This window comes from Trachymyrmex cornetzi, unplaced genomic scaffold (genome assembly GCF_001594075.2).
Source record: "Trachymyrmex cornetzi isolate Tcor2-1 unplaced genomic scaffold, Tcor1.1 scaffold156, whole genome shotgun sequence".
Classification (NCBI taxonomy): domain Eukaryota; kingdom Metazoa; phylum Arthropoda; class Insecta; order Hymenoptera; family Formicidae; genus Trachymyrmex; species Trachymyrmex cornetzi.
This window is the reverse complement of record NW_017296157.1, coordinates 3,347,691-3,374,187: the sequence shown is the minus strand read 5'-3', so window position 1 is coordinate 3,374,187 and position 26,497 is coordinate 3,347,691. Positions and strand designations below refer to the sequence as shown.

The window sequence follows — 26,497 nt, the reverse complement described above, 5'->3', positions numbered from 1 at the left end:
TTTATCTCACTTTCACGAGCTTCAATTTTCGTGCTCCGCGGAATAATTTCAACCACGCTTTTTCTCTCGTCTTTCCACCGTTGCCCTCTGCAAGGATAATATTTTTCTGTTCCGCCAGATGTTGGATAGCGCACCTCTGCTTGAGCGCATTAGCAAGACCCTCGTTTAAAAATAAACTCGTGCTTCTCGATGTTATCGTGGATAGAATCGATCCTGTCGTTTGTGCCGTAGGTCAAATTCTACTTGCAATCTCCTTTCAAATATGACTAATATTATCAATCGGAAGGATGATGAATGATTCGGTGAGTCAGAGGCTGACGTATTTGATATAATTGCTCTCGATTTATTTTATCTGTTGTCAAATGGTACACATATAAGATATCGGTCGGCATCATGTAACAATTTCAAAGTGTACATACAATGTTTGATAAGAATGTTATATTGTAAATTAGAATTTTTATATCAGTAAATATTTAATCAACTTATGAAACATTATGAAATAAAAAAGCCTAATGATTAATTTTATAGTGAAAAAAAAGTAATAAGAAACTACAATTAAATTTGAGCAATTATCCTGGTAGAAATCTCATACATTTTTTGAGCAGTTACTAAACAGTTATATCAACTTCTGTCTGGTAACTGAGAAAGAAAACTACTTAGGATCCTAATTAGGATGTAACGCTTTGTTTGCAGTTACTGCATACAAAAGTTGCGTAAAATCTGAATTCATTTACACAGTAAAAAATCGTACGTCCATATGTAGAATTTTTCTTGTGTTACCACATTTTGATTATTACTTCAATGTAAAATAAACATACAACTGATATGTTATTATTTTACAATTTTTTGTAACATTTTGATATATGTGTTAGATTCATGGTACCTTTCTAACTTAACAATTGCGTGTGTCAATTAAAAATGGAATATGATTTTGAGTGTTTTTAATACAATTGTTTCAATTAATTTATACATCTCAAAGTCAATTTAATATCTAAGAATTTTTTCATTCACATTATATGAACAAAAATGTTTTATTAACATTTTCGTACAAGTTACTGCAACTATTCTTCTATGTACTCTACTTATTTTATGTGTTAGTTTTAAATCATCCTTAAAGTTAAAATAACAAATATAAATGTAAAGTATTGTGTCAATTATTTTTAACATTATTAGTTCGTTAATAAATAACACAAGACAAATGAGTTACTTTAATTTAAAATTTAGAGTGGATCTTTTGGGACATGTAAAAAATGTAAAAATTAACATTTTCTTTTTTACTGTGTACTGAATGAAACACAACAAATAATGGATATTAAATTGATTAATAAGCAAACCAACTGCTCATGAAATGGACAGAATAAAATTCTATCAAGTTCTTGTCCATTTCCTATTCAGTATTGACACAACTAATGAGAATACAGTAATATTAGATAGTAACTGGATAGTTGTCTAGGAAAACTGCATACATTTCTACCAGAATTATAAGAATTATAAGAAACTACAATAATTATATTTAGTACTTAATAAATTTGGTTTTTCAAAATAGAGAGAAGAGACTATATATTTATTAATTTCACATATTTTTTGTTACAAATTTATTGTTGAGATTTATTTTATTTAATGGGAAATTTATAAAGGAGCAAATTATGGAAAAGGAAAAAAAAAATAATTTTAAAGAAAATTATTATAATCATAATAAAATCGAAACGTTTCGAAAAATTTCGAAAGTTGATAGCAACCGAGATAGGGTCACTAGAGGCTCAGAGGTCGTGCATTCTTGGCACAATAGGGCAATTGCCGTGCCAAGAGTTTTGAGCAAGTACATCAATTTTCTAGCCGAGCATGCGGTCGCATGCTCTTTAATCACTAACTGCGAACAAACTTGCTTACAAAATCTGTATCCGAATAGTTTGTTTGATCCTAAGTTTAAAAGTAGCATTATCGCCAAAATCAGAATTAGGACTAGTGAAATTGGTGGGAAAAAAAGGTCATATTTAGAGATTTTCTGCTATATATATAGATTTATATATAAGAAACTTTATCTTGAGGTAGAGAAAATCAGATACATTCTCTATCTAAATAAAATATAAAACATCGATAAAAATAGAATTCAAGAAAACTGTTAGGAAATGAGATACTAAAATTTAAATATTTAACAATCATTTACTCAAAAATAAACTGTATAAATCTTGATAGTGTATGTTTGGGATTTAAGTTTATAAATTAAAAAACAGTCACATAAAACCGTTATTCAAAACTTCATATATTAGATATACATTTATATCTAGTAATATATTATATATACATATCTCTACATATGTCTCAATTTTCGCTTGTTCAAGTAAACTATCGTTTCAGACAAGATTCCGTGTTTTCTCGGTAAAAGAATGATGAAACTACAGAGTTTGGAGTAACGTCAAATTTCGCGTAACGGTGAGGGATCGTTGCCATTGCTCTTATGAGCAAATTGTTGTAAATAAGTGAAGTAGTTTCCTAGATTCATCGGTCAATAAAAATTTGAAACTCTTAGGTATAGAAACAAGAAACTGCTCTTATATATAGGATATTTATTGGTTATAAACAATTTTAAGTATAAGTTTATTAAAAAATTGAAGTGTATATAAGTAAATAAGTTTCTAAGTATAAATCTTAAAATGTCATGTATAAGTCAATCGTAAGCTAGTATTCATAATAGTCAATTGTTATCGTCTCGAGATATCATAAACCAATCACAGAGTCGCATTATCATCATAAGACATTACTTAAGACTATCTTAAAATAAAAACAAACTATGTAAATACTGGTTTTAAATTTTGCAGACAATTAATCTCTTGTCTTTTATAATCACATTTAGATATTCACGGTTAACATTTATGATATACTGTATTTAAATAAAAGATACCTACTAAAAGTTTAGCTATGATTGATAATGAAAATTTAGCTTGAATATATTAACGCTAGAAATGAATATCAGTAGTTATGTATGAAGTGGATACTATTTTTGATTGTTTTTTAGTTATATAAATCTTTGATTGCAAAATTCGAACAATAAAAGAAAAACGACTGATAATTTAACATTGATAATCAGGCACATTTTAATGATCGCCGCGGGATGATTAAGGCTAGTGATAAGCTGCGATAAACAACGATAAACGATAATAAATGCTGCACTTGTTTTATTAAACTTGTTTTATTGACGAAAATATAGATAATCGTTAATTAATTTTTAAATTGCTTCCGTCTGCTTCTCAGACAAAGATTCATTGTGATTAACGTAGTATATTGTTTTTGAAATTATGCCAAGTTACAAAAAAATTGAGAAACGAATCTCTCCGTATAGAATGAAAATGACGCGAACTGGCGAAATTTACGAAGCACTCAACAATGTCGGAGGAAAGGATTAAGGAAAGATGCAGAGGGTCTATTTTTAAACTGCAACGAGTTTCCATATGCGTAGTTGTGTCTCCGTGTATCGCAACGAATCATAATGCGTGTATCACGACGAATAAGAAGTCCAAACTTGAATGTTTTCAGTCGAGTATCGAGCCAAGTTTGCGTAGCACATGTTAAAGTAGTTTGTTAACGTTATATCAACACTTCTCATCCAGACTAATTTGTAAAATATACATCATTCTAAATGTTGCCAAATGTAATTTTGACTTTAATTTTAGCTTTATAATACTTAAAAATACCATGTTATTTTTCTTTAGATAGTATACTGGATGCTTCCTTTATTCTCAAGCATTTATTTTCAAGCATTTAAAATATTCGTTGTTTTTAATGATACAATAAATCGAAATTATATATATATATATATATATATGTTAAAGTTTTCCACGTTTATGTCTTCGAATCTCTATATTAAGAAAAAAAAGTTGAAATATTTAGAAGCTAATGTTACCTATGACATTTTCTTTGACATTTATTGATTATAAAAAAGTTGGTTATAAAAGAGACTGTGATAACAAAATATTTCTGTGAAATATTTTCATTAGTTGTAAAAAAATAAAATAATTATATTTATTAGGAATAATTTTTGCCATATTTAATTTTATATTTCGATAAAATAAACATTATATTCCACAAATAAATTTTTTATTATCTTTTCTTCAGCGTACTTGCAAAAATCTTTATTTATAATTTCTTATAACTTAAAAAATTCTATCATTAGATATTGGACGATTCTATCAATATTAAGTTGACTATCATAATTAACAAAGAATTCCGTATTTGAAACGTAAAATATGACATAAGTGGATATAGTTTCTTGTCGATCGGTCAGCAGGCTGATTTGCAATACAAAATCATTGTACATTACAGCGTGTAACCATTCGAAGTTTTGTGTCGTATTGAAGGACGCAATTCTGTGAAACGAACGGTGATTCGCCTTTCTTATCTTTTCCCATTAACCGCGAAACTCATATGAATAAGGTGCATCCGAAGTGTATATTCCGTCGCTTATCGCATGCTGTTCGGGCCCGGGATCGTTTCGAGCAATTGCACATTACGCAACCGTTGCGACCATCCGTTGCGAAACTGTCGTTGTTGCGAGGAAACGAGGTGATGCTTCCTTGCTCGAACGAGGACTCTCGCGAGGGGCCTGTTGAGAGAAACAAGAGTCTTACGAGATGTTCTCACAGCAATCCACAAAGAGGAGGAGTAGCTCTCTTCCTCTCGTTTGTTCTCCGCCATCCATTCCACCTACACGCGTTCTCATCCTCCCTGCTAACTTAAATCTTTTGATGCGGGTCGCCCGCAGACTCGATAGAATTTCCCTTCACTAAGGCCTCACCTCGGTATCATCATTCGTTACGTGTTCAATTACAGCTCTCATTCTGCTCGGCTATACTTGATGGAAAAAAGAGAGCAATCATCATCAGGAAATTAGGACTTATCTATTTCTATGAATAAGAATCGCATCGTTCTATGTGTGCCAATTTCTCGTGTGACTCTGCTTTAACGTTCAGTTAAAATTTTTCAACTTCAACGTTTATTTCTGTAATTATATTCTTCAGATTTTCAAATATTTTTTGTTAAATACTTGAAGCATTTTGTTTTCAAAGAATAAAATAAATGTTTTTTATTTTAAATAAGTAAAATTTTTACAGCAAAATTTATTTTTCAATAAATGAGCGGGAAAATTCTTACTCGCTGAGTAAAAGATCGGTTTCAAATGCGTCGAGAAATTAGTAGTAACTACCAGAAAACGATGCTTCATTCTCGCACACCTGGTATACTGTCCCGATCATGATTTCGCGCCGGCGGCATTAATCCTCGATCGAGCGAAAGTCGAGACGAAGAGATCGGAAGGAATCCCCCGTTTGAATTCTCTTTAATCGCGCACACCACCGCCGTGGACAAATCGCCATGTCGCCGCGGAATGCAATTATTGTCTACGTTGGTAATCCCAGTGAGCTTCTTCGAGCGGTATGTGCGAGCGACAGCGAGCAGATCCGCTGCTCGTATAGTGAAAACGCAGTGAATTATCGATAATGACACGCATAATGGTTATAGCATGCAATTATATTGGCGATGATCGGGAATCGACGGACATGGAAGAACCGGCTAAGAATGAACGCTTCATCGATCGCACGTGATGTTTGGACCGCGGACTCGAACATCGCGGACATCGCAATGATTCGATATGTGAGTGTCTCGCAAGTAATAGGCGAAAGTCAGCTCACTAGATATAACGCGACTGAAGATATATGGAAAGAACAATTTTGATGAAGTATCTAAAAATTTAGCTGTAGATACAGAAAATAATTTTATTGGTCCATCAAACTAATTATATACATATTGAAAAATATTCTGTTGCTAAGAAAAATGATTATACTCAATTTATTTTCTTTCCTTTTACAATCTAATATATACTTATTACAAATTTTAGAAAAACTTATTAAGATGTACTCAAAAGAAGAATTAATTTTTTCTTGAAGAATATTATAAAATTGAAGATTTAGAATATATTTTGAATAATCTTTTGATACTTGTGATGAACTTATGATAGAGATTGTGGATATATAAACTTTTGAAATACTTAAAACAAATAATTATTATTTGCGTACAATATATATTTTTCTGTGAATAAAAATATCGAGCATGCTGAACAATGCTGCAAAAAGTTTTATCATTCTGCAACCAATTGAAGTGTTCTATATAATTATTTTGATGATTCAACTAAATTATTTTCAGATCTGTATCTAGCTAAATTTTTAAATACTTTAGCAAAACTGTCCTTTCCGTGCGAGTGCCTCATAATTTAGTTAACCGTTTGGTAATATTTCCTATGAATTCGCAAACGGCTCGTATTTTATTTCATTCCTGCGATAAAATTGCAGAATTAGAAATTGTGTAATTTATTTATTTATTTTAAACACTGAAAATTTACGTCGAAATACCAATCGTCATTTATTTTTGGTATACAAAAAAAAACAGGAAAAGTAAGAAAGGGAAACAAAATAGAATCGTTCGGCAAGAAAGAGATATGATATTTAATATAGATATTTTGTTATAGAAAATATCGATTTTTATTCTTTTTTTATTTAAAAAAAAATCTCAACGGGTTTAAGAAAAATATTCTGAATTAAAATATATATAAACTGTAAAAAAGTTCTCAGCGTTAAGAACTTCAAAATTCAAGTAGCTGTAACTTTGTTAAAAATGAACAAAATTTAAATTAAAAAAAAATTTTAAAGTTTAAAATCTCTATTTTCGAAAAATCACTGTTTTTTTTTAGTTTTTGTCAGTTTGATATAATTTTTACATACAGAAAATTACTGAATAAAATGAGAAACGTTCTTCTTTTTATTTTTTTTGTTTGTCACGTGACCCAAAAAAACTTGCAATAATTTTCGACTTTTTAATGTAAAAATTTGAAGTATTCTCTACTCTATCGAATGATATAGTTGCTAAATTTTCTTAAAAACATCTGAACTGAATATAAATGGAGTATAATGCTACGATCCTTTGCTTCAATCCAATAGATTATACATGAGATTATGCGCGATATAAAATAACACAATTGCATTGAAATTGTAGCAATTTCTACTTTATCGCAAATTGCCAAAGCAACGGTTTTCTATGAGCGCCATTCCTGCGATTTGCCTGATTGTTCCAGCCATTCGCATCGAAACATTCGCTGCGTTCGCTATATGTAATCGCCGCTATGAAAATTCACGATATGGTTAACATTCTCCTAAATTTCTCGCCTTATAATTAATTTGAAATGTGAAACCGTGAGTAAACGGAAAGTAGAAACTTCCTGAAAAGAAGAGTTATTTAATTAGTTCCATAGGGAAGCGAGATCAATCGATCGATAATACAATTATTTCTCTCTATCCGCAATTGTTTTAATATATTATACCATTATTAAGGTCGTAAATTATAATTAAATCTTTTAAATTTTATTTTTGCTATATGTAAATGTAATGTATGTCTGAAAATATTTCCTACATAGCGAAAACATTTTATATTTTTGTCAAAATCGGTCTATTGCCTTGGTAAAATTTTGTATTGAATTTTTAACATATCCAAATGTTAATTTAACACAATTCGATTATTTAACATTTTTAAATAACAATTTATCAAGTATGTGATTGAACAACGTAAGAAAATAACGTAAAAATTTTTTCTAATATTAACTTTGTATTAAATTAACACAAAAATTTGAATGGATCGTTTGAGACATGTAAAATGTGTTAAATTTCTCACAAATTTTCCCCTGTGTATCATTTTGAAAAATAGGAAATAAATATATTATTTTTAAGGGGATGTCGTTAGCTAGATCAACCGCGTGAATTGTCAAACGTGTCTTACGGTAACTTTCGATAGAATTAATCAGTTGCAGTTATAATTGAAAAATTAAATTTTATGATTACGACGTACTTCATGACTATGTGGAGCGGAAACTTTGCAAATGTCGTATTTCACGGAAATTACGATATTAATTAACTCGCGTTCTTCCTAATTATAATTGACAATAGGTAGATATTTTCCGGATGTTTTAATTAACGAAAAATATGAAATTTCATCGACCGTAACTAAAATGCCGAATTAACTATGGTACCAATTAAAATATAAATCGATAAAAGAAACAAGAAGAATCATATTTCTATCATTTATAGTCCGAAGAAAAGTAATAAATTGTATTGTAGAAACACTTAAGTTTTCCTTGAAATTTTTTTTAATTTTTACAAAAATCAGCGTGAAAAGAAATTTGATCTATTTTGCACTTTATATCTTTAAATTGATATTTTTTATATTATATTATGTTATATTATACATTACATGTGTTATATTATATTATATACTTTTTTATATTGTACTTTTCAATTGTATACTTTTCAATTTAAAGCGAAATATCATTGCATATTAATTATACACAAAAGTGAGGCGAGAAAAATGATAACCATGTTATTACTCTTCAATTCACTTAGCTTTATTATTTTTTCTATGGTAACTTTTGTTTCTATGCAAAACTATGCGCATGAATCACAAGATTTTTACCGTGCAAAATATTGAAACGGTTCATATCGCATGAATATTAAATAAATAATTCAGAGAAGAGTTAACGGTGCTGACTTCAGCGAGAAACGAACGCTGACGGAGATTCGGCTGGCATCACCTCGCTGCTCGCATCCGTCCATCGGAAACGACGACCTTGCTGGTGACTCAAGAGTTTGCAAGCAACACCGAGGCATTTCCTTCCCCCCCTCACGTGGACGAGAATATGCTGGAAGTAAATGAGAAAGCCGGTCACGGCGCGCTGGCCATGGAGTACGAACACTCTCTAATGAGTCTCGCTCGGTCGTTCGCTCGTTTGCCTTCCTCACGATTCGATTCGTTACCGTTCCCACCTGCGCGACACGTGCGTGTCGGCTTGCATACTTCCGCAGCCAAGGTTGCAAATCGGTATCGCGCAGGCGTTTGTCTGCGGCATGTAAAAACTACTCTGCATTCTTAAAGAGGAAAGATGTACTATATACTTCCGGTTTCTTGTATAACTAATCTCTGATTTGTACAAAACAATAAAAGAACGAAAAAAAAAATAAAAGGTCTCTGCACTAACTATAATTTACTATAACATCAGTTTGTTGACTTGAAAAGCAACGACGCAAAATAATATTTTTACTACAACAAAATTCAGTGGAGAGAATTTGTTACTTTTCATAAAATCTTATCAACATTTGACATGTAATTTACCCCTCTTACTGAAATAAAGGATTTCGATAATTGTATGGAAAATTGAATTCCAGTGAAATAAGTTAGTTTTTAATATATAATAATGTAATTTATAATATAGTGAACACAAAAGAAATCAGGCACAATGTACACCATAGATCATTCCAGTAATATTATCGTTGCAATATTGCAACGTTCTAGCAATATTGCAGTAACATTGCAAATGTTGCAGCAATGTTTATTGCCAGCGCTGTGCTGCATGAGAAGACTCAATAATGAATAATTTTTGAGCTATGGTGTGTCATAAATGTAAAACTTTGAGTTCATGAAGCATCTTTGATATACCATAGCTAAAACCTAACCATAACCTTGCGTATAACATCTGTTTATTACATTATAAGCTGCATTATAAGTGAAAATTAACTTATTTCACCGGGACCCAATTTTCTATATAATTATAATGGAGGGTTTTTTATTTCAGAGTAAGACTCATTTCTCTTTCTCAATATAGATCCACTTTAATCCCGAGGTAATTTACTCTTTCTCTTTTTCTAATTCTTAAAACTAGAAGAAGACAAAAAGTAAGTTAAACCGAGATTAAAGGTAATCTACATTGATAGAGATGAATATAAAAAGCTTTTCGTGACTTGCACGTTTTAACATTTATGTTGATAAGATTTTATAGAAAAGTAACAAATTCTCCATTGAATTCTATGTATTGTGAAAGTATTATGTTTTTGCATGATTGCGCTTTTCAAGTCAACAAGCTGATGTACATAATTATTAATTATCAATGAGCAAGACCGAGATTAACTGAGACTGACGTCATTTAAATGTAGGTTGACATTCTTCTTTTACTTATTCTGGATAATTATAGAGCGATCTCGCTGTCGTGAATGTAACGAGGAAATGTAAGAGTGACAATCTTAAACTTCTGAGATTATTACTCGAACCTGATAGTCATTAATTAATCTGATCGGAGAAAGAGACAGGAAGAGCGCGTGAAATCGTCATTTATTATTTAGTAAAATATCCTTGACACGTAAATGGTAAATTTCTCCGGCGCATATGTATATGTGTACGCGCGTGACAAGTTCTCTTTACTACCGCTTGACCGGCATTGTGCCTTCCCAAGCATCTTTCCTTCCTATCTAAGATCGTGAATTGTATTATAAACGATATTAATATTTTTATCATTACTCCATTCATCTTCTTCTTTATTTCGACAGTTTATTTTTTATTTGCAGCATCTTTAATCGTTAATCTTTTTTCTTCTTTTATGATACGCAAACAGGCATTTTTGGAAATATTGGAAGCATTGTTGATGCGGAAATAGTATATTATAATTTATATTATTTATATATATATGTATATTATTAATATTATTTTTATATTATTAATATTATTTTTAACCCTCTATCTGTAATCTAGATCTTTTTTGTATAGCCAAACTTTTTTTATTGTTCTAGAAAAAAATGTAGAAATATTCAGAGTTACTTTTTAAATTCTCTATTATATATTATTATAAAATAATTTTAATTCTTAAAATATTTATTTAATTCTTTCTTTTCGGAGAAATTTGAGAATAAAATTTCGCTTATACCAAAAAGATCCAGATTGCAGTCGGAGAATTAAATAAAAATATGAAATCTCTCTTCTCTCAATTCTTGACTTACGTGATATCGGGATTTAAGATGCTCGAAATGCTCGCTTAATTGTTTTCAACAGCGTATGAAAAACATTTCTTACTTCTGCATTCATGTCATAATTACGCATAGTATACGTATCCGTGTGGCTTGCATTGCGTGCGATATAATCTAGGCTTCTGTTAATTGTTATATACTTATTAGACGGAAGCAGAATGTGCGGTATGCGTTTCGCGAGGCACATTTCGGTACATTTGCTGTTGAGAAAGAAGAAAAGAAAATGCTTGAATGTTCTATCTTTTGCTCGCGATCTTTAGAAATAAGGAGAAAGTCTCACGAGACACGCGCTGTGAGAAAGAAATCGATCGATACATTGTGCGTTCGTTCGTTCGTTCGTTCGTTCGTTCGCCTGAGAAATTCTCATTCATTGTACGTTGTCGTGACCTTGACTATCACTTCCTCTCGACATTTATCCCCGACATCACGACGCGACGGGGCTGTGAATAATCGTGTGTTTCTCGTTTGCAGGATTAAGACTCTACACGCGGATCGTGTTGACCTTTGCCGCAGTTAATAAAATCCACTTTAGTAGATATTTTTCCTGTTTTTTTTTATATATGCACGTCAAGTTTTAATTGATCGTTTTTTTGCAGATTTATATTAAAATATAAAACATTAATTTATAAGATAACGATCGTCGAGTGTTAAATGCTGAATTCTGAAATGTTCAGTTTTTTAAAGTCGTAAAATAAACATTTTTGATTAATTCTTTTACAAAAATTTAGTTTTTGCAAGACCTAACAAACGCAATAAATATATTGGCACATGGTAAATAATGCAAAATAAATACGAAGGTAAAATAAATATAAAATAAATACGCGGTAGTATAAAATAAATATGAAGTTAAGTAATATCTTTCAAACGCAATATGTTGCTTATCGAATAATGTTTAGTAGTCACGACTAACGCATCAATTTAGCCATGTATTCCTACGTTTTACAGACTTGCATTCTCATGAAATCCAATTTTCCATAATCATACAGGATGTCAGTAGTCACGAAGACTTGTATACTTCAATAAATGTTAAATGGAGACATATGGCAAAGGAAAGATCTAGAGCCATTAGAGAAAATTTCGCAAAAGCCTTTATGTCATCGTCGTAGCTTATATAACATGAAGTCTATAATATTATAAATAGGTATCACTTAAGTATACATTTCTGCTAAAGTTAGCGATAGGTATACGCGATAAAAATTATAGCTGTCGTGCCGTTACGGCTCGTGTGCTAATCCGCAGAATACATTTGCATGTGAGTGCAGTTAACCTTTAGCAAGAGCAGCCGCGGCATGTGGATTTCCACCTGAAAAGGTTTAAGTCTAGAAAGTCTCGCACGTCCGGTGCAAGACTTAACCATATTGGTTTTAATTGATTTTCGCTACTTTTATAAATATTTATAATTTCACGAATTTCTCAAATTTTGGCTCTCACAGCGTCACATACCAAATTATTATAAATTTCACAAAATATTATAATAATTCAATTTCACAAAATTGTTACAATAATTATACATAATTAAATGAATTATATGAAAATATTTTTATTTTACTTTTATTTTGTGAAAATTATTTGAGTTGCATTTCAGAGATTAAGTTGTAATTAAATAATAATTAATTAAAAAATTCTTTCTCATAACGGTTAACATTTTCTGTTATTGGGTTAAAAATAATATTACTGAAAAGTAATTCGAAAAAAACAAAGCATTATTGTTGTATATTCGTACATTGAATTTATACATTTATTACAAAGTAAGAGACTATACAGTTTTTATTCCTTTTTATATTTATTAAAATAAAAATATTAAGTTACATATTATAAAATTATAAATATTAAACTAAATATTTTACGAAACACATAAAATTGAAGTATTTCTTTCAAACTTTCGTCTCGCTTCTGCATCCTCTATTTGATGCTTTTCATCTCTTTGGCGCGTAATTAGACGGTTGACTGCGATAGTTGACAGTGATTGCGAACATACGAGGCAGACCTTTGCAGAGAGAGCTTTCGAGCTTACAAAGTCCAATGCGCTTGCTAATTGGTTCACTGCTCTTAATTGCATCATAGCTTCCCAGAACGACACTTGTTAGATGGAGTGTTCGCTCTTCTCTGTTCTTATAAAATAAATCCATCAGTGATTGAATCATCTAAAAATCGATAACATTATTCAATAAAATTTAATTTCTCTCTATAAAGATAACAAAAATTAAATAATTTTTAATTGTTATTGATCCTTAATTTAAAAAATCACAGTAACTATTTGCATTAGTGAATTTGATAATACGTATACAAGCATTTTATTTGTTATCATTCAAGATTAAAACAATCAATCTTATTATCTTGGAATTTCAAAACGTAAAGACGCAAATGAATATATTTAAAAAAATAATTTTTTGTTTCTATAAAAGAACTAAAGCTGATTTGTTCCAGCCTCTAAATTGGCATTTCTTATAACGAATTCGATTGGGCGCACTCAGTGCGCACTGGTGCACATTAAAGCCATCGTACACAAAATAATGTAAAGATATGTTTATACATAAACATAGAAATCGATTAAATCCTGAAATACTCAATATATTTTATTGTGCTATTATAGGTAAAATATGTATTTTACAATTCGAAATATTTGCATTTCACTTTTATACTCAAATTGAATCAGTGTACAACAGCTTTAATATGCACCAGTGCGCATAGTTCTTCCAATCGAATTCGCCATTAGTCTTATCTTGATGCCTTGTTTTCGAATAACGGCGACCGGCTTTCGTTTTATTTAATTTTCCTTTTGTACCGATCGTCCTTATACGCAGCCTCCTTCACGTGTGGGTGAAAAGGTGCGAAACGCGTTTCGCATTACGCATGCGGCGCTCAAGGAGGCATTAATCACTCGCCGCTACAATGTAATTACCGTGCGTGCTTTCTCTCCGCGGTCGTAAACACAATGGCGCGTAATGCGTAGAAAACACGCAAGGCCGAAGCTTTCCAGACAATGAGAATTATTCAAATGAATCGGCGCAAGTGTCCAATCTTCCTATCGATTGATTCGTTAGCTTGTCTGTATTGCATTCGCTTCCACATTTACTTCTTTTTCTTTCGTGTATGCATCTATTGAGAAGGAAGAAAAAATATTTAATAATATATAGATTTCATTAATTATCTTGATTTTTATAGGTTTTCTTTCTAAAAATTATGATTAATGTGAATTTCTTATATAATAATGAGGTATATAGTACATATATAGAGTGTAGAATATTTGAACTTGTAAACGTATAATTGGAATGATCGAGTATCGTTGTATTATCATAAATATATTGCTCGATCGTTTATTCTTATACCATTTCCTTGTTTCGAAAGTGACACAACATAAAAAATTAATAGCAAATTTGTTGAACTCGCTAGTGCATATTAAAACCATTGTATACTGATTTAATCTGAGTGTAGAAGTGACATGCAAATATTTTGAATTATAAAATACATGTTTTACTTAACAGCGCATTAAAGTACCTATATTGAAGATTTCGCGGTTTAAATAATTTCTATATTTCTATTATACACACATTTTTACGTCAATTTGTGTACGACGGTTTTAAAGTGCATCAGTGCGCACTGAATACGTTCAGTCAAATTCACTATAAATTTTCCAGAAAAGTGAGGGGGGGGAGGACAAAACCATTTTTCAACTTGACAGAAAATTATTGACTAATCAAATAATATCGCGTAATATTTTTTTTTTAATTTTTGTTTATCATTTCACAACTTTTAAAATCTACCCTTTTTGAATTATGACGATTTTGATGATTTTTTTAATAAACCATCTTTTTGGATTATTTTTTATGAAGTTAGTTAGTTTAGGTATTTGGTGTGTGTGTGTGTGATTGACAGAGTTTTTTGCAGAGTTGGCATAAACTGGAAATCATGGAAATCGGGGGAATGTCAAAGAAATTGAAAACGGTTAAGAAAATCAGAGAAAAGTCAGAAAATTTTGTAAATTTAGAAAATTAAAATTCTTGATTTTAAAGAAGTTTAACATGCATATATCATATCTTCGCAGTTTTAGGGAATACTATTAACATAACAATTAAATGCAAGTAGTGTTATCAACATTAACAACATAACAAATTATCAAATCAGAACGAAAGTACAAAAAATTTCAAAATTATTGAAAAGACAAAAAGAAATCATGAAATAATGAGGAATTTTTGGTAGTCTTGGTAATGTTTACTTAATGTGTATTCATTTGTAGTTATAACTCAAAAATCACGTTTTTTTTAGTTATATTAGTTACTTTTGAAGTAAGGAAGCAAAATTTGGCTTCTACGAAGAATGGAAATTTGGGTGTCTGGCGGATTTGCAAATGCAACGTGTCTCATTACAAACGAATCGTTCATTACACGCGCAGAATCGAGCAAGATCAATTACTCGCATTCGTAATTTCATCGCAATTTGCGATGAAATAAATGAAGGAATAAATGGAAGCCAGCGACTTCACGTCACGTATTAATGATAATTTATTTGACATTAAAGTAGATCTTTAGCCTCACGTGGAGAAAACCGATGAAGCGTTTCGATTGCGACCGACTTATATATATTTTAAATATTTTTATTTATTCGCTGATAGTATCGCAGCGTCATGATCATGATGCTAAATACTTTCTCATTACGATCATCCTTCGATATTTTAATTGAAAATATGAGAATCTCTGCTCGATTTAATATAAAATATTGAAAATTTGCGAAACAGATGATTCTTATAAACAATTTTGCTGAAGAAAGATTGATCGTAAATCGATCGACTAAACTTCCCACTTCTAACTAAAGATATGTTGCTAAAGATATGTAGAAGTATCCTATATATTTTACGTAAAAAAAAAACTCGCGAAACATGTTCTATAAAAAAAGACGGCGTGAAAGGTTTTCAAGAAACAGTGAAAATTAGAGAAATACTTAAGTAAGAGATTGGACATACCTACATTATAAAAAAGTATATAAAATTACATAAAAATAATATGTGTAGAAATTTATATAATAAATTGGAAATTGTATATTTTTACAAAAATTAATATATATATTGTTTTTATATAATTGCAAATGTATCTTTATAAACGGAAAATTACAATATAATAGTAATAATACATTTTATAGTTTCTACCTACGTAAATGTACAATATAAAATTTTGTAATATTATATAACATAATGATAATATGTATGTATATCACACGTATTATATTTGCATTTTTATGTTTGTATATTGTATGTATCAATAACATAGCTTAAAAAAATTGTAATTCGTTGGCGAATACAATTATTAAGTTAATACATAAATATTTCTATAAACTTAACTTTAATTTATTTTTGCAAATTGTTTAACTACTATAAACAATTTTTTGTAAATTGTGACTTTACACAATTGTGTTTATAAATAATGTAAATACACATTTTTAATAGCGAGATCCAAAATTATCCTCGATTATCCACTATAACTGTAATTTTTTTACAGTATATGTTTAGTCCGTTATATTTTTTAGGACTTACTTGAAATAGAACGAGATATTCATGCATCTCATTCTATCTTACATCTATCTCTTTTATCTTAAACACCTTTCTGAATGTGGTGGACCAATCAAAAGTTGTCTAAATGGTATCCAATCTCTTACTCAAGTCTCTGTAACGAGAACAAGTGTGACGCGAATTAAACGAATGTGTGACATATTCAATTTTTCGGTCGAGTAGTTTTAGCAAAAATAAAAATTGTCGGCGTCAAACGCTCTCTTTTACATTCTCTATCCTTTTGTCGCAAAGCAACCAACGACTCGCGGTCGTTCTGTTTACGACGGATTCGTACTTCTCCATCTCTTTCGTATTCGTCACCGTTTGGACGCAACCCAACTGTAAGCCAAGTCAAGACATTGCCAAGGAATCCTGGCCAGAATCCTCTCGGATATTATTCTCGACTTTTTAACCCCCAAAAATTTCATCTCGTGCGACGATGCCGTCGGCGAGAGAGACTCTCTCTCTCTCTCTCTCTCTCTCTCTCTCTCTCTCTCTCTCTCTCTCTCTCGTGTTTCCCATTTCGTGTCTCCATTTTCATCACTTCGCATCTCATCTCCGACCAACTTCTTTTTCGAGTTGAGACGAAATTCGAGATGAACGATAAAATGCGCGGGCGCTGGAATGTAAAAGAGTGCATTACGCCTCTCAACACCGCGAAGATCGACTGCAGGAGTAGTTGATGTAATCCAGTAGTTCTTTCTCTCGACGCGTCTTGCATCTCTTGGATTCTCGGAAGATGCTTTCGTGCCATTACGAGATATATATCGCATCGAATTCTTTTATATACGAGAACATATACATACGTTTGTAAATGCGAGATCGCTTTAGCGTTATCGCTGTTCCAAAAATTTATGTCTGCGTTTCTCGCGAATCTATGGGAGCGACTCTTTAATTAGAAGTGCTGATGATACCAAGGCAGGTAATGAACTTTTTTAGTACCTGTGTAACATAGTACATGTGATATACAGTACATATATTTTATCAACGTAAAAGATTTTATAACACGTACAGTACATATTTTATCAATGTAAAAATTCTGTAACAGGTTCTTCGATAGATAGATACAAGAATCTGTACTAGTTATATAGAAAAGTGGTTTCTCGATCAAATTGGTTGAAATTGTTATATTTTGTAGATTATGACATGCTAATCAAAAGTTTCCTTAGACAAAAACATAAAAAATGAACGAATTTGCAGTATTTGAAAGTTGTTATTTGGTTCTAATCGGATTGAAAAATATTTTTATCTATTAAACTATTCATTTTTTTGTAATGTACTTTGATACTTTTATTCATAGAATAATATGAGATCAATCAATTAATATAAAGAAAGCATATAGTTGTTTCTGTAAAAAAAAATATGTAGTTTGCAAATATGCATATTGCAAATTATATAATTTTTTTAAGAAGCAAATGTTTTCTTTATAGGTATCAATTGCTTCATCTCATTATTTTATGCATAAAAGTATTGAAGTGCAGTTATCAAGAAATGAATAATTTAGTAGATAAAGATACTTTTCAAAACGATTATATATTCAAAATTTTTTAATACTAGCACATCGCTACGCGCGCGCTCCTACATTGTGCTATCCTTTTTAGACATTATGAAATATAATATTACGAATCTGGATTCAAAATGTTTGAATAAGAAAAATGACCGAATCATTATGGCGGTTTGAAAATTTGAAAATTAAAAGGTTGAATCAATATGGCGGATGGAATTCTTTAGTCAAATATACCATAAAAAATTTTATAATAAAATTATTTATTATCGAACGCTAATGTTACATGTTGCTTCATTTTTTTTATTTTATAATACGTTAGAGGAGAAAATCCTTCTTTACGGATATAGGTAGCGCATAAATAGCGCATAAATCCTGTGTATTTAATTTTCCAAATCGGTTGTTTTTAACGGGTGGGTGGGCTGACTGACTGCGCACTCAGTCCCCTCCAGAAAAAAATTTTTTTTTAGCTAAACGGAATGAGCGCAAAAATTGTTCTTTACGGATATTGGTAGCGCATAAATAGCGCATAAATCCTGTGTATTTAATTTTCCAAATCGGTTGTTTTTAACGGGTGGGTAAATACAACCCTATCTTCCTATCAAATTTCACCAAAATTGAAGAACCTTTTACATTTCCGTAACATTACCGTCCGCCATATTAGTTCAACCATTTTGAATTTCCAAATTTAAAATACGGTTTCGGAACGAGCGTCCCCATAAACCCTGTAATACCAAATTCCATCATAAACGTTAAATCTTTTAGATTTTCGTAACATTTCTGACTGCCATTTTGTTCAGCCATTTTAAATTCTCAAATTTTGAACAAGATCGAAATGAACGACGCCACGATCCCCCTAAAAACAAATTACATTATAATCGAAAAATCTTTAAAATTTTTATAACGTCTCCGTCCGCCATAATGATTCAGCCATTTTGAATTTCGAAATTTTTATCACGATTTCGGAACGAGCGATCCCTAAAACCCCCGAATACGAAGCCACATCGAAATCGGAGTACTCCAACATCCCTTTGAAAAGAGGCTTCAAAAAAACGTGACATGCCAATTTTAGTATAGGAATGCTACAACAAACTGTTTTTTTTTATGGTTTTGCCTGAAGAAACTTTTGATTGGCATCTTATATTATAATTTACAGAATATCTCAATTTCAATCAATTCAAATCACTTTTACCATATAAATAGTGCAGAGTCCTTTTATAATTATAATTTCCTTGACGAAATTTGTAATATCTCTTCGATAAATGTTTTATATGTTTATTCCATTAGGTAATTTCATAGTAGACCTGATTTCTCAATTTATTATAACATAATACAGGAATTTGTATGAGAGAAATTGAATCCTTTCAGTAATATTTCCACGAGGTCGTTTATTGTCGGGCAGTCTGCGACATTCTACGATAATCAAAACTGCTATATGCGAAGCTGCGGTGATCGCACTCATTAAGCAATCGTGCGCGGCAACTTTCAAGGCTAATAAAGGAATTGCGGCCCGTATGTCCATTTTCGTTGAATGATGCCGCAAGCAACATGGACTGGCGCCTTTACGAGCTCATCTTACGCCGGCCAGATGCCACAGTTTCATTAATAAGTTTCTCTTTCGCGAGAATATCGCTCCGGTGTTCTCTCGTGCGTGTTAGTCGCACCATGTGAAAACGGGGCGACGAAAATCTTCATTTCGTTGGCTTGGCGATGAGAAACGCATCTGTCGCCGTCGTCTTTGAGTACTTAAGCGATTTGCCAGTACCTGATGTATAGGATGTATAATAAAATAGAAATATTTGATCGAGCCGAAGAAAAATCGATTTTTTTTGTGTTGATAATGAACAAATTTAATAACAAGACGATCTCATTTTTAATTTATTGTTAACAACAAGAATCTTGTTCGATTAATATTTAATAGTTTTTTAAATAACTTTTATTTAGGATTTAATTTTCGAAGCACTTAAAATTACAAAAAAGAAATTACGATGTAATAATATTAATAAATAATGATAATGTAATAATTTCTCATTTTTGTATATGTTTAAAGAAGAAGATTTGCCTGCGTGTTATCGTAGTCGTCATCAAAGTATTAAATGATGTTGATATATCCTGTACTCGTATCAGTTTCACAAGAAACATATAAACGTTTTGCACTATCATGATGAAATTAGCTCAATGCATTAAGGTTATTCTTAGAAAATAAAGATACGACTATGAATTATGTAGATCGATCAGGCCTCTGTCTTAATCACGATTTAATAAATCAAAAGTCGAATTAGAAATTTTACAACCTGTAATTAACTTTAGGATATACAAACACAATATAGTATGGCAATTGCTCATAAATAAAATATATGCAAAATCATGAACTAAGTCTTACGCACAACTTTATTTTTTTATTATAATATTATATGTATCTATATCGAGAATATTTTAACAGATTTTTTCTTAGCTTAATTCTTATTTTTATATATTAATTTGATAACATAAAAATGAATTCTATATAAGATTTTAATAGAATTTTTATAGAATGTCTCGAAATAATTCAACACATTGATCGAAGCAGAACAGCGCTCTTGCATTTATGACCTCGGCAAAATTTGTAACGCAAAGAATCTGTACGGTTACGTATGCAGCTGTCGTATGATCTAACGTCAATAATACCGCCACGCAATAGCACGGTAATATGTCACTAACCTCCATGTTCGTTTCGTTTTTCCAGGTTACTCACAAAGTGACGAGTCAGGTGATGGTGCTCAAGATGAATCAGCTGGCGGCGAATAGACCGAATATGCTCAAGGAAGTCCAGCTCATGAACAAGCTTAGCCATCCAAACATACTCAGGTGAGTTGAGATGCCAGAATTGAATCGAATTCATTTTTGCCGGTGAAACTACATTTCGCGATTGAACAAAATCGCTTGGTCGAATTCGATGAGAATGATAAAATAAATTTCTACGCGCTCTGCTTGCCTGATTAATCCTTGTGTTACGAGTAGATGCGTCGACCCTCTTTTAGTTCAATGCGAGCAAAATTCAAGAACGATGGATAGTAGATGGAAGAAAATGTGCGCGATGTTATGCATTTTAGGGCTAGCGTGAAATTGGCCCCACAAAATTTCAATTTCGTATAATTTTAGAACTAAGGGTGAACAAGCGAAAATTCCAATGGAGCATTCGTGAGCAAACGATGAGCAAACGAATGCAAAAAAATATTCGATTTTTTAATATTGGGGGCTAATGTGAAATTGGCCCCACAAAATTTAAATTTCGTATAACTTTAGAACTAAGGGTGAACAAGCAAAAATTCCGACGGAGCATTCGTAAGCAAACCATGAGCAAACGAACGCAAAAAAATATTCGATTTTTTAATATTTTTAACATCTTATTTATTGTTGAAATTTATATGAGTGAATTATATAATATATTTTCCATTGTATATATAATTATTTGCTTGAATTTTAATGTTTGTAATATTTATAGTTTCAATATGTTAAGTAAAATTATATTTTTTTCCAAGAATTGCACTATTTATCATAGTCAGTTTACAGCTAAACTCATGCTTGCGCCTCACATTTGTTTCGTCTTGTCACGAATCAATTTAACCTTCTTTCCGGCATCGTGCCAAAATGCTGGCTCAAGATTCTCGTATCAAATGACTATACGATATTACCGAAACACGTGGCGACCGTGTACTTACAGTATTTCGTCTTAGCTTACACCAATCCACATTATAGAGCGTTATCGTTTGATTTATCATCCGGCGATTATATTGTTGAAATTCCTCTCGCTTGGGAGTTCACTAAAATGGGTAAAAAATTAGAAAAAAAAACGGTATTACGCTTTAACTACGCTCGTTACGAATTACAACATAATACGTCGCCTAGCGGTAATAGCGGTTAGCTCGGCACGTTGTATCCGTTGCGAAAATTCTTGCTGTATAGCAGAAAGCAAAATCCAAAGTGCAGGCTGTACTACCACATTTTTTACTTTATAGCTTGTGAAATTAGATGTGTAGTCAAATATTGATTTGTGGCTGCCAACAATTGTGTATACATTATTTTATATTTCGAGACAGGAAAGATATTTTATTTCTTACACACACTAGGAAAAAACATTTAGTGTCTTCAGTAAAACTGTTTAGTGTTGAGACATTTTTTAACAATCAAATATTTTATTTATATATCATTATTTAATTCTTTTTGTAAAATAATTTCTCTGCTTTGTAAATAACAAAAATATTTATTTATACCAATTAACAATTCGCAAAATTTTGGTTTATAGAACAAAACATTTTTCCTAGTGATACATTTTTAATTTTAATCATGATACTATATCGTGATAAATTTAATTTGTACGTTACAAAAAATGAATATATTATTTCATTATTTTCGCTTTAGGAATTTAATTTACTTGATAAAGACTGTTTATTAAATATTAATTATTTAGTATTTTGGAAATTATTCCAATTTCGATATTTTATTTTAACTTATTTTGATTTTCGTCAATTGATTTCCAATTTTACATCCAAAAGAGTTTGCTTTCCACCAGATCAGGAATTTGATACTGCATCTCTGCGAATAATTTGTGCAAAATCCATCACGATAAATATTTAGAAGTCATACTTCGGGAAAAGTTCAAAATATACAGAGGTTTTCCATTTTATTTTTTGTTTGTTTTTCGAAACCAATACTTACTTCTCAGTTATGACATAACGCGCCGAGCATTACTAGCGCGACGACGCGTTTCGACGGGATGCACCGCGACAACGCATTCCGACGATATAAACGGCTTGGCCCAGATTCGGATGCGGTGTTTACTCGTCGCGGACCTAGCGGATCTTATTTCTGGCATTTTCCTCGACGAGGCCTCCGCGAAAACTCCGCGGATCCTCTCAGGATCCTCCGTTTCGCACACCCGGCTGACTCAGCCGTAAAAATAGTTATCATCTTCACTCGCGGCATTTGCCACGTGTATCGTGACACCCGCGCTTGTTGCGTCGTAACCGGGGTTGCTATAGCGTGATAGCCTTTATACAAACGACTTGCATTAATTTCAGGAAATGTTGACATTGCGCAAGGTGTTCTAAAAAAAAGCATCACTATTTTTAAACAGCGCCTGACAACACAATAATACGACATTGACATCTGATCTGTGTTCGATTTACTTCAGTTACACTTATAAATTTGAGTTATATTGTGAACCAAAAATATTTATAAAATGTTCTATTATACAAAATGCTTAAATTACGCGGTTGATCTGAAGTAATTTTTTTCATGATTTGATAACAAATAATATTATCTTCTATATGTAAGTGAATGAATTATCGTGATGTATTGTTTATCAACAATTATTGCCACATTCAATCTATCAATAATATTATCTTTTATATGTAAGCTAATGAATTATCTTGATGTGTCGTTTATCACGATTATTGCCACATTGGACCTGTCAGTAATTAATATTTATTTTTAAGATAACAATAGTGTTCCTGGTAGACTGCTGTTATTGCCATAAATGTCATAATATATTTTAATAACATATTATTGTATAATATTATAACACGATATTTTTTAGAGTATCACTGTAATAGTGTGGCATAAGATGCTGCATTACTTTCGTGGAATCAGCCGTAAACATCGGTGCCATAACGTATATTATACTGAGTATATACGTAGTATCGAATATTCAACGGTAGTATCGTTAACAGCATCCCAGTCATAATTCTTGGAACGACTTTCCGGATTAGACAATCGGCGCGCCATCACTTTCACGACGAGAGCGACTGAATGAAAACAACCGGAGAGTATCCGAAAATATCTTGTATCTTCGAGAACTCCGCATAATTCTTGCCCCCAATCGATTTGCCGATGCTCGTTACACACGCGAACGCTCTTTTACGTAATATTTGGCTTGCGGAAAATGAATTCGCCTAGCTGCGTGAAAGAGAAAACGCTGCTCTGGCGCTCAGCTAGTGAATAATGACGCGGCATAGTCAGACACTCGTATCGACCACCGTACACTTGGCATCGGGCTTTCAATTTACATGCATCATGCGTACTTATATTGTAATCAGGGAGCTTATTACGGTTCTTGAAACGAGCTGAAAATTACAAAAGTGATCGAATTTACTAGAATATTTATAACTGTATTGCGGAGTAAACGTCTAGTGAATTTGTTCATTTTTGTAATTTTCACTTCGTTTCAAGAACCGTAATAATTCCTGAAGCAAAATCAGAGAACGAATATATAAATTGATGTAAAGTTTCAGATCTGGTGGAAAGCAGGAATGTGCGATTTTAAAAATTGTGCATCGCGATTGCAATATATTCCTTAAAATTCGGGATAATATACAACATACACATATAAAAATTAGGACGCGATATATCGCATTGCGATTTTTATATGTGTATATTATATAATACATTTATATTCAACTGCCATTTTTGTCATATTAAAAATCTTCAGTAAATTCAGAGCGATGACAGATGAATAATAAAAAATAATTATTAGAACGTAGCTAATACGAAAGCATTTTTTTTTTAATAATAGCATTGAAAAATCCTTAATAAAATTTGGAATTTTCATAGAAAAAATTTTTCACAAAATTGAAAATTATATATCGGTTTTTTATTGCGCGTTAGTCGAATTGTTTGCATGGCTTAAAAGAATTAAAGAACAAGTATAGAATATTAATTGCAGGCGCGATTTTAAGTCACATGCGATTTCGCAATTAAAAAGCCAGTTACATATCGCACTGGCTTTTTAATCGCTTGTGGTATATCGCAAAATCGCACCTCTCTAATGCAAAGTAGACTTATTCAAATGTAAAATTGGAAAGTAATTAACAGAAATGTCGAGGAATAATTTTATAAGAATAATTTTCAAAACACTAAATAATTGATATTTAATACGTAAATAATTGAGAATAGTTTCTTTTTTAATGTCCAATTTCTTCACTTCCAGATAAGTTGCAGATAACCTTATCCAGGAGATATCTCCATTGTATTCTGGGAGATATCTCTTGGATCAAATTATCTAGAGATGAAGATATTGGGCATAAGTAAATTAAACTTCTGAAACAAAAAAAAAAGTAATGAAATATTACATTTGATGTAAGATTACGTATTTAGTTAATCAGAAATGAACAAATATGGAGAGCAAAAGAAGAAATATCAAGAGTTAGAAAAGTAAACAGTTTACACTTGGAATACCGAGAGGTCATTATTGATTGTTTTTGTTTTAATTAATATATTTTTCATATAAAAGGAAATTTTGAAATTTTTTGACTTTCTAATAATTATGTATTTTATATTGATAAAATACTTGATTTTTCATCACTTTCTTTATTTTCATAGTAATTTATTCACTTGATCGTTTTAGTGAAATGTTGGTACTTCTAGAGTTAAAAGAGAGCAACCCTTGCATAATGCGTAACAAGAAGAGAAAAGATTTACGAAGATTATATAGTTATAAAGAATATAGCTATAAGAATAAAAATCAAAATAATAAGATGAATGAAGGGGTATCGTATATATCAATTTAAAGTGAATCACAGTCCTTTTCTAAAAAAGTTATAAAAAAGAGATTGACTACAATTATATCTCTCCAACAAATCGCTTCTGTTTTATTCGCATTACGCTTATGTTGATGTATACCTTCGTTTACCTTATCATTTCGACTTTCACCCTTACAGCTGTATAATCTTTGAAAATCTTTTCCTCTCGTTACACATTATGCTAAATTATATTGCGAACTATCAAAAATAATTTATAAAATGTTTATTACACACAAGTGCTTAAATTATTCGTTTAATTTAAAATCATATTTTGTTCATATTTGATAAAAGAATATACTTAGTGTAAAATGTGTATTTAGTCTTAAAAATTCTTCGTCGTAATATGTAATAATTAATATTTCTACTATGTATTAATTGCGTAAACGACGCACTTCAGGAAGCGCGAAGAGAGCGACAATTTCTCTTCTTATCTGATCAGCAAAAAATGAATCTGGAGCATCTCGTCATGTATGCATACCGTCCGTATTTTATCCGAGAAAAATTCTTCGCCGGAAATTTCTCTTTCGCTCGCGTGGTTTGTTTATCCTCTTCCTTTTTTTTCCTCCTGTCGCTCTGTGGGAGAAACCACGACGACGTGCTCGGCGAGAAACGCCTCGAAATCGGGACGACACGACGCGACGCAACGCGCGATTTTCTTCTACTCAGCTCTACCATTTATGCAAGATCTTACCCTAACGATAACGCAAAATGCATTCACTGATTAACTTGCGGGAGAAATGCAAGCAGCGGAGTACTTTTCAGGATATAATCAAGTTGTTTTATCGCAATCTCTGCATCTTTTTAGATTAGAATAAATTCTCACTTGCGGTTTTGTTATTTATTAAGATAATAAGAGAAAATTGTGTGTGTGTAAAAACTTACAACATTATCCTTTATACTATACTTTGAAAGTTAATTATGATTTATAATACAAATCATATAACTATAAATTTGATTGTTATTTTATCATGTACAGTTAGTTTATATATATATATATATATATATA

The 26,497-nt window shown here is 31.3% G+C and overlaps 1 protein-coding gene across 1 annotated transcript in view; it reads left to right on the top strand.

Annotated features, from left to right (window-relative positions):
* cdi (serine/threonine kinase) overlaps positions 1 to 26,497 on the top strand; it is a 44,610-nt gene that overhangs the window by 13,182 nt on the left and 4,931 nt on the right. The window contains exon 3 of the mRNA XM_018503318.1: positions 20,658 to 20,779. Within this exon, the coding sequence (XP_018358820.1) occupies positions 20,658 to 20,779 (122 nt within the window). The remainder of the gene's footprint in view (positions 1 to 20,657; positions 20,780 to 26,497) is intronic.